Below are 14557 nucleotides of genomic sequence, written 5' to 3'. Positions count from 1 at the left end.
TTCTTTTTTGACAAAAATAGAAAGATCAAAAGTTTTATAACAAAACTGTTTTTATTTTTTCATGATAATTTTAAAGTTACAGGCAGTTTTAAAAAAAGAAACGAAAACGCCCGACAATAAAATGTTCGTTAAATATCGTGTAACGGCATAATGTTTATAATTGTATACAGTGTATACTATTGAATTAACATTATTACGTCACAACGATGTTTTACGAAATTTGTTCCGGGTACGGAACCCTAAACTCGCACTTAAAAAATAGCTAATAATACTCTCCATTAAATTACTTTTCAAACGAATAAAAAAAATTAAAATCGGTTCATTCATTTAGGCGCTAGGATACCACAGACAGACAGACAGACACACACACATACTGGTGAAACTTATAACACCCCTTTTTTTTGGTTTGGGGGTTAAAAATGGCATGATTTGCTCTTGATCAAGCCAATTGTAATTGTAATCTAGTCATTTTGTAGAAATTACCTTACATTTTTCTATTCCTCATTTGTTTAGCTATGTTATTTTATATGTTATTTTCATTTTATTTCGTTCTAACCAATTATTTTGAATCCAAAATTATCAGTCAGGAATCGTGTACTAAAAGTTTCAACTTTTTAAAATCGAAAGCTCGTAACTATACCCATCCATTAATTAAGCGAAAATAGTTAGACCCATGTTTATGTAAAAGAAACATGCAATGTATGTATATGCACATAAATTTATTACAATCAAGGTATCAAATATACTGCCTAGAATAGTACAGTGTACCACCTAGTATACTTGCACTACAAACAGCAATTAAAAACTTGGTCTAAAAGCCAGTGGCTGGCAGATTTACGGTATTTTAACAAGTTCTATATTTCCATCAATTATTATACCATGTATATGAAAAATACCAAGGTATACTAAGTTTAGTCTCAAGTTTGTAACGCTTAAAAATATTGATGCTATGAACAAAATTTTGGTATAGGTGTTCATAAAATCACCTAATTAGTCCATTTCCGGTTGTCTGTCTGTCGTCTATCCGTCTGTCATCACCATAACTCAAAAACGAAAAAAGTTATCAAGTTGAAATTTTTACACCATGCTCAGGACGTAAAAAGTGAGGTCGAGTTCGTAAATGAGCAACATTGCTCAGTTGGGTCTTGGGTCCGTAGGACTCATCTTGTAAACCGTTAGAGATAGAACAAAAGTTTAAATGTAAAAAATGTTTCTTATCAAAAATTAAACAACTTTTGTTTGAAACATTTTTTCGTAAACATCACTGTTTACCCGTGAGGGCGCCAATTAGGCGGAAATTTTATAATATGTACTATAACTTGATTATCAGTTATGTATGTGTCACATGTTTGTATGTGTAATGTGATAAAGAAAGCAACACTGACTATGCATGGTATTTCAACAATTAACTCAGTCAATTGTTTGTTTTCACTTGTTGTATAGTATTGTTTTAGTCTAGCGAAATAGCGATTAATGATTAGTACTATCATTTAGTTAATTTTGGAAATCAAAAGAAAATCATATCAACATAATTATTGATAATGATATTACATCAATTATATGATGACAATTAACGTGTCAAGTAAATAATAATTATTTACGTAATTCTAGGAATATATATTGAGTACTTTTCACTGATTAATGAGATTTCTATAAATAGCATTTCTATTATAAACAGAGGTATCACACTTAATTTAGATACAATATCCTTCCATTTTAACTTTTTTTTTTTGATAAATGGAAACAAAAGTCATAATATAACAAGTGAAAACAAACAATTGACTAAGTTAAATTTTGAAATACCGTGTATAGAAAGTGTTGAATATCAATGCTTACATTCTTTTTTAAAAATTAGTAGCGTTTAAAAACCACCGCAATTATGCCCGAACCCGAAAAGCCACCATTTATTTGGTTTTCGAAGATTTCGAAAATATTCGAGTATTTTCTAGAATTTGTTTTCATTTTTTGAGAATGTTTCAAAAGACCACTAGTTGTAGCTACCTGTAAATTTTCAACTCGCTATTTTGTATAGTTTTGGAGAAAATGGACTACAAAATTTTTGTCTGAATTTGCGCCCTCAATGGTGAACAGTTTGTTAAAAATGTTTGAAACAAAAGTTGTTTATTTTTTTATAAGAAACATTTTTAACATTTAAACTTTTGTTCTATCTCTATTGGTTAACAAGATGGGTTCTACGGATTTAGATAGCTTGGTTCTAAGGACCCAAGCACTAATTGACCTATGTTGTTCATTTACGAACTTACTTTTTACGTCCTGGAAACGCCATCAAAATTTGAGCTTGATAGCTCTTTCTTTTTGTTTTTGAGTTATCGTGGCCACAGACAGACAATTGGAAATGGACTAATTAGGTGATTTTATGAACACCTATACCGAAATTTTGTTCGTAGCATCAATATTTTAAGCGTTACAAACTTGGGACTAAACTTAATATACTAAGATATATTTCATATGTACATGGTATAAAAATATCGAACATTTAATTAAAAACATCTAAGACAAAATTTATTATAAATTAAATAATTTATCATAAAATTAGCTTCTTCAGAAAATTACTCTTATTTTTTGTTTTTATAGATATTGATTGCGTCCCTTAGAATTGAATATATTTTACATTTAAAATGGATTTTTCATCAAATATCGACCCAAATCATGTGCCTAGTTTTAGAAACAAAGATTCGATTATTTTTTATTACTATTTATTCTATGTAATTGGCCCTATTTTTGTTTTTTAAGTTTCCCATCTTTTAATTGCCTCACTTATCCCTTTTCTGATGTGTATTCAAATTATTTTGGATAAACCAACGTATAAAATACTACACATGTTTAAATATTGTATATGGGAAAAATATAAAATAAATAAACAAATGACGCGCCATTCATAAAACAATTTACGAATATTTTATGTAAATTACAGTTTTTATAACCATTAGTTAATTTTTAAAGAATTTAATTGTAATAATAATAGAATGAATCTTTTGAAATACAGTGTGCCCGTCTCGAAATACCCTAATTAAAACACTCATATTGAGCTTAATCTATTTTCAGCATGGTCTTTGCAGTTCCAATGCTAAAACTATATAATAACCCACTTTTCGGCTAAGGAATAATCCACTTTGTTTTGTAATGTTTTGGCTCATAATCAGGTTTTGAGTCTCTTTACTAAATGGTCGAGCGGTCTAAGGCGTTAGTCTTGGACCGTTTGACTAATTAGACTTAGGTTGCGGGTTCGATTCCAAGCAGCGGCAGTGTGAACAATTAAAATTCCCCATTAATTGATCTGAGAAATTTATCACATTGTCGTCGCTTGGATAAGAACGAAGTAACCGATTCCACTCACATCATAAATGTAATTGTAAAAATTAATGTAATTTAATAAATAAAGATTAACAAGTAATGATGTGGGTGGCCTCCGTGATAAGGAGTATGTCAGAAAAACGGAGGTTAAACCCTATTATTATTTTATTAATCAGGTTTTGGAAAAAAAACCGTTGGCACTATCCAAAAGTGCCTGCAATTAAAAAAAAAAAAAACAAGTTAAAATCCGATTTTCCTGAACTGTATTTGTTGAAATTTTCAGAAAAATTCGTTTTTCTCAAAATTCAGGCTACATATCGGGCTAAAATTTACCACACAAAATTTACCACAGTTTTTATGATCATAAGTTACATTCTTTTCCAGAATTTAAAATCAATTCCTTTATTTTTCGAAAAATTTTCAGAGAAAGTTGAAAATATTAGGTAATTGCGGTTTTCTTGAGATTTTGAGGTTATTTTGTTCAGAGTTCGATAGCAAGCAAGGTACAAAAATTGATAATAAACAATTATTTTTTCTTATTCACTTCAATCTAATCAATAGAAGCAGAGATATTCAAGAATACGTCACCGATGAAAACAATGTGGAGATAAGCCTTTCCCAAAATTATCCGAATTGAGTTTTAAATTAGAACATTTAAAGCAGGACACTGCACACTTCTTTAGACCTATTGGAAATATACATGGGTATTATTTTCCGTATTTTCAACGCTACTAAAAATAATGATGGATGTATCAAAATTTTTCTCTTATCTTATCTACCCGTCTGCAGATATTAACAAAAATCACAAAAATGAAAATATCAACTAAAATGCTTTTTATACCATGTATATATGAAATATACATAGTATATTAAGTTTAGTCCCAAGTTTGTAACGCTTAAAAATAATGATGCTAGGAAAAAAATTTTGTCATAGGGGTTCATAAAATCACCTAATTAATCCATTTCCGGTTGTCCGTCCGTCCGTCCGTCTATGGACACGATAACTCAAAAACGAAAAAAGATATCGAGCTGAAATTTTTACAGCGTACTCAGGACGTAAAAAGTGAGGTCAAGTTCGTAAATGAGCATCATAGCTCAATTGGGTCTTGTAAACCGTTAGAGATAGAACAAAAGTTTAAATGTAAAAAATGTTCCTTATAAAAAATTAAACAACTTTTGTTTGAAACATTTTTTCGTAAACATCACTGTTTACCCGTGAGGGTGCCAATTAAGCGGAAATTTTATAATATGTACTATACTTGATTATCAGTTATGTATGTGTCACATGTTTGTATGTGTAATGTGATAAAGAAATCAACACTGACTATACATGGTATTTCAACAATTAACTTAGTCAATTGTTTGTTTTCACTTGTTTATTGATCATATTATTAAAATTAGCCTAACAAACGAAGCAAAACCTCTAAAACTTTTTATTACACCTAGGAATTTTAATGCAACCTGGTGAATTATATTGTATGGACTGCTTATAAAAATGTCGAGTTTCGCTTCAAATTAGAAACTATACGTTAAATAAAAGTTTAGAACCAAAATTGAATCTAACACGATTCTTGTATTATGAAAATTGATATACTGATTATACTCATTAAAAATTCTTATTTCCCCGATAACAATTTGATATTGATAAAAAAAATTGTTTTTATTTTAAAACAGTCGGGTAAAAAAGTCGTTAAATTCTATGTTATTTACAAAATTTTTCTAATACTGTAAAAAACAAGGTCATAATATTACAATATTTGTATTTAAGACATCCTGGAAGTATTTATTCTGTGTATATTTGCATGTTAATATGTTAATAAAGATACAGTAATTTGAGTAAACAGCATCGGTAATGAAGTTATTAAAACTTCCCCCACCCTCCCACTACTCCATGTGTCATTTGGAGTTGTTTAAGAACAGCATGAGCGCTTTGATGTCAACAGACTTTAGGTCGGATATTGTCAACGAAAAGCTGGCTAATGTAAGTTCATCTCCTTCGAAAAGAAAGAGATGGGCAGTGATAGAGGACCTAATTTGCGCCCTCAAAGGTAAACAATGATGTTTTCGAAAAAATATTTCAAACAAAAGTTGTTTATTTTTTTATAATGAACATTTCAAAAATTTAAACTTTTGTTGCATCTCTACCGGTTTACAAAATGGGTTCTACGGACCCAAGACCTGGTTGACCTATGTTGCTCATTTACGAACTAGACTTCACTTTTTACGTCCTGAGAGAATTTTTTATCGTTGCTTTTTGGTACGAATTAAATTTTGAAACGTTTGCATCACATTCGTAGCTAAACAATTTTAAAATGTAAATGTATATTATTATTTGCATATTAGCGTGTAAATACACACTTCCTATTTTTTATTGAATCTATGTCTACCAACAAGTGTATGAGTATGTAATAAAAATATTGCAAATAATTCCACAGAAACTTCTATTCCCGTTTCACCCACTAAAATTTTGGGGTTTTTGGAAAATTAAACTTTCGAAAAAAAAAAAACAAATTAAATTAAAAAACATGCAAGTTCTCTTTTCCTATCTCTTATAATTCCAGAGAAAAGCGCTTGAAACTTTTTTGCATACACCACACGTCGTAAGTAAATTCATATTTTTTTACGTTTTGATTATCTACGTATTCCGAAACATAAAACCCCAAAATTTGTGGAGGATGGAGTTAAAATTGGTGTCCCCCTTATTCGATTACAATAATTTCTATTTATCGTTTTTTTGGGAAATAGAAGTTCAAAGAATTCTTATTTATAAATTAGTTTTCATACTGCAGTACACTGCAATGAGAGATAACACTGAGGTGTAACCTACAATCTATTCATCGTTAACCATACTTTATACAGGCTTGGAAACTAAAAAAGAAAAGAAACTAGCTTTAAATAGGGGCCTGAACAATATTCAGTTCTCAATCAAACAGCTACACAAGAAAAAAAATTCTTAATATCAACCGATATGAGATTGTCTCAACCTCATGACGAGATCAAATATGGCGAACGGGGCCACGAATGTGTTACAACTACCGTACGGGGTTGAGTGGTGAAGTTTGACACAAACACAGTTGTTTATATGAAAGTGTCTAACTTTCAAATATTGTTCTTTTGAAATGCAACCTAGTTTAGAAAAAACTCTTTTTGATTGGTTCTACCATTTATAAATATTATAACAAAAAATTGCTCATGTCACAAAAACATGAGCAGGTTTATTAGGTTTATTAAAAAAAAAAATCTAACGAGTCGAGTCGGATTTGAACCAGCGACATATGGATTACTATTTATTTTAGTGTCATAAGTCTACCAACTGCGCTACCGATGGTTGTTATTTATGTACAAAAATATGCTATATATTATAAAAATTATCAAGTAGTATATTTCAAATTCTCTCTAAGTTAGTAATAACAATCTTCATGAAGCAAAACCGAAACATTAAAAACAGTCAAAGTTCGATTCTTTAGAGCATCAGGAAATTTTGTGGCCTAAATTGATTTATAAGAAATTAAAAATATTAAATTTGCATAAATAATATGCATTTTATAATTGCATTTTAAATTAACCGTAAATATACTAAGTTCACAATTTGGTTAATAGTGATGAAAATGATTCCAAACTTGTTATTCGGAGGTTTTTGTAAAATGCATATTATTTATGCAAATTGCATATTTTTAATTTCTTCAATTTAGGCCACTAAACTTCCTGACGCTCTAAAGAATCGACCCACTGTTCTAATTTTTCGAACTTTGACCGTTTTTAGTGTTTCGGTTTTTGACTTTTGGCATTTTCCACCACTTTTTAATATTGGTTGAAAGAAAATTTTTAGAGGCAGTAAATTTTTTCAAGAAGTTGCCGGACCTGTGTAAACGACCGTGACTAGCATACATAAAATAATAAATAATAACAAGATGATCAATCACGCATTCATATAATTTGTTTGTAATAAAACTATGAATTTTTGATAGTGTCGGCCTGTTTTTTGGAGAATTGTTAAAACTTAAACGTTAAGTTTAATAATAAAGAACTGTCACAGTGTGGAGGAGGAGAAGACGGTGTCTCATCTTCTCTGTCACTGTCCAGCTTTCCATGAGGAGATGGACTTATTTGAGCCAGCCTCTCTTTGACGACCTAAATCTCTGACCAAAGTCCATTGACGTCAAAGCACCCCTGCTGTTCTTAAGCAGCTCCAAATGGTTCATATAGTACTGGCCGGAGATGGACAAACCCTTTTTCGGTATTACAACGGACCTTATGATCTAAGTGTGTCCCACCACAAGACAGCCACTCTAACCTAACCTAACCTAGTTGATGTATATGTTACAGTAAATACCCTTAACCGGTCAAAAGAACTTTTAACTGGCAAAATTAGTCAAAAGTACTTTTGAGCGCATATCTTCAACAAGAGTACTTTTGACTGTTATTTCAGTCAAAAGTACTATTGCCCAATGAAGCTAGTCAAAAGTAGTTTTGAATAACTGATACCAAAACAACTAGGTCACTAATTGACCTAATCAAAAGCACTATTGACCAATGATTTTCAGGTAGAACTAGTATAGACCAGCCTGTGCCGTCAAAAGTTCTTTAGTCGGTTTTTTTTTTCGTTAAAAAGTACTTTAAGAGTTTTGACTGTGACATATATATTATAGCCTTTTTAACTGTCAACTCCAAATATCTAAAAACGGTTCATTCGAACCCTTTGGGCCTATTGACACCTTTGATCAGCATGTTAAGAAGGATCTTTTACCAAATTTGTATTCTATTTGACAGTAAGGTCTTTTGCATTTGATTTGTGCAAGGTCGTTTATTCGAAATGATATTTTTCAAAATAGTAATGCAGTAAAAAATAAAATATGAAACTCAGAAATTAAATATATAGAATGAAACTCTCTCAAATGCAATTTTTTAAATCTCATAATAACAAAGGCAATCTATTGTTTATAAAATTCTATCGAAATAAATATCGAAAAATAATTATATATACAAAAGCGAAATAAAAAACGATAAGCAAATGAAAATAAAGTCAATGACAAAATTAGCAAACAAACAAGCGTGTGGAACCCAATAGCACCGACCTTTTGGTCTTCCTTTTCAGATGCAACGGGTGCAGTTGTAGGGGCTCCAGCTGAAACATTCGGCAATGAGCCCCCACGAAATGATCCCAATGATTGATTGATACGAAGCGTATTTTTTGATGAAGTTGGCGCCACCTGCAAATGCAAGCACCGCTGCCCATAGCACACAAAGCGAACAAATAGGAGTATATGTATGTATACAATATAAGTAATTTTCTTATATTCTGGTTTTATATTGAAATTGGCTTTCTTATTTTTTAAATTTACTCTTTTTTAAATTGTTATTCAAAGATTGTATAGATAATCAATAATTTAATTAAACATTTCAAATGATATTTATATGAATTTAATACAATCAACTACCTTTCAAGTTCAATTATCTTGAGTTTTCACCTCTTAAATCAGATTTAGGAAAAAATAACCTGAAAAAAATTTCTGTAATAGTATCCTATTTTTGAACCCAAAGGTCTAAAAACTTCATAACCCAAACAACTCTTCTATAGTCGAGAAACTCGACCATACTCGACCCAATTAAGTCGTAACTACAACAATACTCCGAGTCTATACAATTTTCGGTCTATTTTTTTCGATTACTTTCAAATAATACGAATAAAGTAAACTTTTAGAAACAATTTTATGAAGTATTTTCTAAAGGCATGTAGGAATTTACATGCTAAAGCTACACTAAAGTCATTCATTCCTCATATGATACTTCTAGAAAGATAGTTTTCATTCCAATGAGATTTTTCTTTTATCATTTTGTTGAATTCATGAATTATCTACATAAAATGGGAAGAGGGTTGAAGGCTTATACTATCAAAAAACACTCATTAACTCAATTCACATAGTAAGCCGTTTGAAGATCGTCGTCTCTTTTTTAGTTGTTTCGGGTACGGAATCCTAAATTCGCACTTGATGCATAGCTAAAAATACACTCGATCAAATTACTCTTCAAAAAAAAAAAATTAAAATCGATTTATCCGTTTAGGAGCTACGATACCACAAACAGACACAAAGATATACAGGCATGTTAAACTTATAATATCCCTGTTTCTAGTAGGTATTTAAAAGAATGGGAGGGATCAAGGAGATGATACTCCCAAAAGAAACTTCCTTGCCACTATTCTCAGAACTCCACCTACATACAAATTTCCCAGAACAACCCTACAGAACGAATTTCATCTTATTCAAAGTAAAGGAGGTCGCTAAATACCAGCAAATTACATATATATGTCGCAGGTAAATAGCTTATTTATCTGCCTTGGGTTTACGTTGGAGTTTTTTCAAACTGTCAATATCTCGAAAACGGTGCACTTTACAAAAAAATCACAACGCGTCTTCGTGACGTTAAATGATCCAAAGAACCTAGACCAGCTTTACTTGGTTCAAAAAATTGACAATTAAAGTTTTTGTGGAGGGGGGGAGTGGGTAAAAAAAAATTGTGGCAATAGGGTTTCTAACAAAATCCAGAATATGAATCTTTAATCTTTTCAGAACAAGAATCATTTCTTTTATTTTTGTATTGACGTAAATTTTTTCAGAGATTTTAAATCGTTAATTTTCGAAGGGGGTTAGAATTTTTGAAGAATTTTAATTATTAATGCGATTGCCATTCTGATCAGTGTGGCGACCCATCTCGTCGAGCTAGACACTTGTCTATTGTAAATGAATAATCAAAGCATTGATTGTTTTGCATTTTTATGGCAGTGAATAAATTCACAATCATATATTTGCATATCCATGTGTCAATACACTTTATTTTACAAGTACTCACAATTAATAACAAATTACAAAACCTTTATTTATCTCTTCTTGTCTATTTTTATGCCTTTCACTCTATATTTATTAGTGATTTAAACTCATCAGGTACTTAAAAAATCCCCGAAAATGTTTTCGGGTACGGAACCCTAAACTCGCACTTGAAACATAGCTAAGAAAATGCTCCGTTAAATTACCTATCCATAGGAAACAAAAGAAAAATAAAATTGGTTTATGCGTTTAGGCGCTATTGTGCCACAGACAAACAGACAGACACGAACACATAGCGGTCAAATTATAACACCTCTTTTTTAGTTCGGGGGTTATAAATAGGAAAAATAATACTACTTACAGGGACCTCTTGAACAGCCCGCTGTTCATTACTAAGGGATCATCCATAAACCATGTGACCCGATCAAGAGGGAGAGGGAATTAGTCCAAATCTACCTTGAACTACGGAAAGGGAAGGTGGCAATGAAGTCAAACGAAATAATTTTCTTGATTTATTATTTTGGCACAACGAAAATAATTTGCATTTTAAAGAAGTACGAGCACCAGGGCAATAAATTTTAAATAAAAAGTTTGATTTTTATTTATATGAAGTTGGACACTTAAGTCTAAATCAATTCTGAAAATTTATGGGAAAACGGTAGATGAATGGTATGTTTTCATAGATTTCTCAAAAACTAGTCGGTGAAAATTTAAAAAAAAGACAAGTGGAAACAAACAATTGAAGGAGTTAATTGTTGAAATACAATACCATGGAAAGACAGTGTTGATTACGCAATCGTTTTTTTTTTTTACATCATATTAGCAAAGAAAGATAGCCAAACATATACACATACATGTCACACACACTTAATTGATATTCCCATATAATACATACTATATAATTTGTCCCTAATTTGCGCTCTCACGGGTAAATAATGATGTTTACGAAAAAATATTTCAAACAAAAGTTGTTTATTTTTTACACTTAAACTTTTGTTTTATCTCTAACGGTTTACAAGATGGGTCCTACGGATCCAAGGCCCAATTGACCTATGTGGCTCATTTACGAACTGGACCTCGCATTTTATGTCCTGAGAACGCTTTAAAAATTTCAGCTTGATATCTCTTTTCATTTTTGAGCTATCGTGTTGACAGACAGGCAGACGGACAGACAACCGAGAAGGGACTAATTAGGTGATATTATACCAAAATTTTGTTCGTAGCGTCAATATTTTTAAGCGTTACAAACTTGGAACTAAACTTAGTTTACCTTGATATATTGCATATACATGGCATAAAAAAACTATTTAAATCAGTTAAAACCTTAATAAATTATTGAAATAAGAAAAACCCGTTGTGTCCGACTAATTAAGGATGTATAAGCGCGGAAGTGGACACAAATTAAAAAAATATACATTTTTTCAATTTTGATGATGAATTATGTTATAAATTGGCAATATAAGACGAAAAGTAAGAATACAATTTTTCGATATCTGAAGTAATTTTCAAAATATCGAAAACTGAAAATTTTGTTTTATTACTTAGCAATTGATATTTCGAAAACCAAGACAAATATCGAAAAATTTTATTCTTGTTTTTCGTCTACATTCATGAAGTTATAACAAAATTCATTATCAAAGTTGAAAATAAGGTACAAATAATTTCAACCCTAAAATTGCCTTGGTACTCGTACTACCTTAAACGAGATATCATTTTTTACTCATTACTTTCCTTCAAGAATAGTTATACTAGAAATAGTTCTTTTTTAAATTTTTTTATAATAATCTCATAAACAAAATAATTCAATTATTTTCAATAATCATTTTTTAAGTAGCTTTGATATCAAATCGGATATTGTAGAAAAATCTATCTCACCTTTTCAAGATTTTAACTTTTCCTACCTCATAACAAAGGTCGAAAATATGGAATTATACTCTCTTATCATTTCATAACCACAAAAAACACAAAACAATTCCATATTTCAGATTGAATTTGCAATTTACATAAATACAGACTGGGCTGTAAATATTAACGTGCATTTTTTTTTAAATCATAAAAATATCAAATCAATTTAATAGCAATAGTCAATTTACTGTCGATGATGAGTAAATTTTTAGAATAAAAAAATGATAAGATTAAAAACATGACTAATGATTCATGCACAATTTCCTTATTCAAATATTAATTTTTCACTCAAGAAATGAAAACTCATCATCGTTAACACAAAAATAAAACAAATCTTTGAAAACAATTATGCAAAAAAAGCCAACTTCAAAACGTATGAAAAGTATTATTAATTTAGCTTCAATGAAAATTTTGTCAATGTTTATTTTTTGATACAAATTATTCCCAAACTAGTTTCAAATGAAATATTCAAAATGGAACTGGTACATTTTAAAATTTAATTTCTAAAAAAATTGTACCAAATCATGCTGTACTGTTTATTGGAACAAATAAACATTTATATACAGGTGTCACTCTAATATTGTTAGAGTTGTCAAAAAATAAAAAAATAATTTTGATTCCTGATTCCTGATCAGTGAATAAAATTGATATGATCCAATTTGAATAAAACATGAATTTGAATATTTGCATACATTTGAAACAAGACATGTGTACCTAAAAATATTTTCATTAAGTGATTGTAAATATGTTGTTTACGTCTAGTAATGATAATATTATTTGACATTACAATGATATGGTTAAGTATTGTCCTACCTTCGCGGTAGCATCAGACACTTCTCGCATTATTTGTTCAAATGCTGCTGTCTCTTCTGCTTGTTTTTGATTATGTAAAGCTATTTTTTCGCTAAATTTTCTTGGATTCGCCATGATGGCTAATCACTACACACAACTTTGTCAGTACGCAATGTAAGTAGACTATAAATGCGGTATAACTACAATAAATGTCGCAGTAGATTTTATTCGGTATGTTTGTTATCTTACTTGGCGATTGCTCAACCGCGAAATTCAAATGATCTTAACCTCACATATTTTTAATAATAATTCAATAACCTTGAATATGATTGTTTATTGATAAATTTAAATAGTCATTAATGTTTTTTTAAAACTAATTTAAATTTTTTGAATTGTCATTTTCTTTATAATTATAACAATTCAAATTCAAAATTAGTTTTCAAGACTTATAATTGTTATAATTTAAGATACAATATACTACAGTAATTTTAACATATACAGACAGACTGATTAAAAAATAAACTGACAAACTTCAGACTTGGATTCCTTGCCCAAAACGCAGCAAAAAAAAAGTTCATTTGAACATAATATAATATCGTCTAAAACTTGATTTTCAACATGTAACATGATAAAGTTTCAAAACATACACATGCCAGAGAATATATCGGTGGACATGCTCCCAGTGAGTAAATTAGTTTTTTGAGATTCCTTCCTCAAAAATATCAAAGAAAGTCATATTGTTATGGTGGTATTATCTTTTTAGATAGGTACGATTCTAAAATTTTCGTTCCAAAACAGAACCGTTTCGTTGTTATTTTTGTCTTTTGCGTAAAAGGAATCTCAAAAATATTTTACTTAAGTATCATCATTATAAAAACTGTATACCACCCTGTGCACCAAACTGTATACCAAAATTGCAAATAACTTTATGCCAGAAGTTGGCATTGTACTTTTGAATCATTCAATGAAGGTAGAGTCCTAGTTATGTGGGGTAGAACTAATCTACCCTAGTTATAATATGTTAAGATATTTCCAGCACAAATCCACTTGTCAACAGATTTGGCCTTTTTTTCACAGACACAGAATAATGTTTGCTGTGAGATCCTGAAGTTATAGAATTTTTTGTCATTAAATCGCGAAATAATCAGCTGCAAAGCTCGCGATTTCCCCCTTCAAAGTATGTATGTAAAACTCACTGTCCTCCCAGCTATTTATTACAATATTAAAAAATTCTCTTGGCAGAAATGAAAAGAATGTTTTTAGAATAAAAAAAAAAATTTTAGATATTAATTTTGACGTAAATTGATCAAAATTAGAAACGTAGGCATAATTATCTTGTGTTTTATGTTTTAAACAGTCAAAATTTCTGAAACTTTGGTATTTAATAGTAAAACATATTAAGTTCTTAATTTTAATTTCTCTTTAAATTTTGTAGGAAAAAAATTTTATTTTAGCATAGAAACGTTTGGTAGATTTGCCAAAAGGAAGCCACTCACGAAGTTCCAAAAATCTTAAGTTGCTCAGTGAACCCACTATAACTCAGGACCTAATTATCCAACAGAAATACAACTAATATCAATGACAAGGTTTAAAAATTTATAATCCAAAATTCCCACTGAAAGCTATGGAGAAATCTGAAAGCTATGAAAAAAGTTTCTCAAAAAAATAACTAAAATAAAACATATCGTTTTTAAAAATTTTATTTTATCTTTTTTTTAAAA

At 30.0% G+C, this 14557-nt stretch overlaps 1 protein-coding gene across 2 annotated transcripts in view; it reads right to left on the bottom strand.

The window, feature by feature from the left end:
- LOC123299028 (CREB-regulated transcription coactivator 1-like) overlaps positions 1-13024 on the bottom strand; it is a 35034-nt gene extending 22010 nt beyond the window's left edge. For both annotated transcript variants that reach the window (XM_044881163.1, XM_044881164.1), the window contains exon 1: positions 12858-13024. In XM_044881163.1, the coding sequence (XP_044737098.1) occupies positions 12858-12971 (114 nt within the window). In that variant the 5' untranslated portion in view covers positions 12972-13024. The remainder of the gene's footprint in view (positions 1-12857) is intronic.
- Positions 13025-14557: the final 1533 nt, after the last annotated feature.

This window comes from Chrysoperla carnea, chromosome 4 (genome assembly GCF_905475395.1).
Source record: "Chrysoperla carnea chromosome 4, inChrCarn1.1, whole genome shotgun sequence".
In the NCBI taxonomy this organism is placed as follows: Eukaryota; Metazoa; Arthropoda; class Insecta; order Neuroptera; family Chrysopidae; genus Chrysoperla; species Chrysoperla carnea.
The sequence above is the reverse complement of the archived record's forward strand: the minus strand, read 5'-3'. Positions and strand labels throughout refer to the sequence as shown.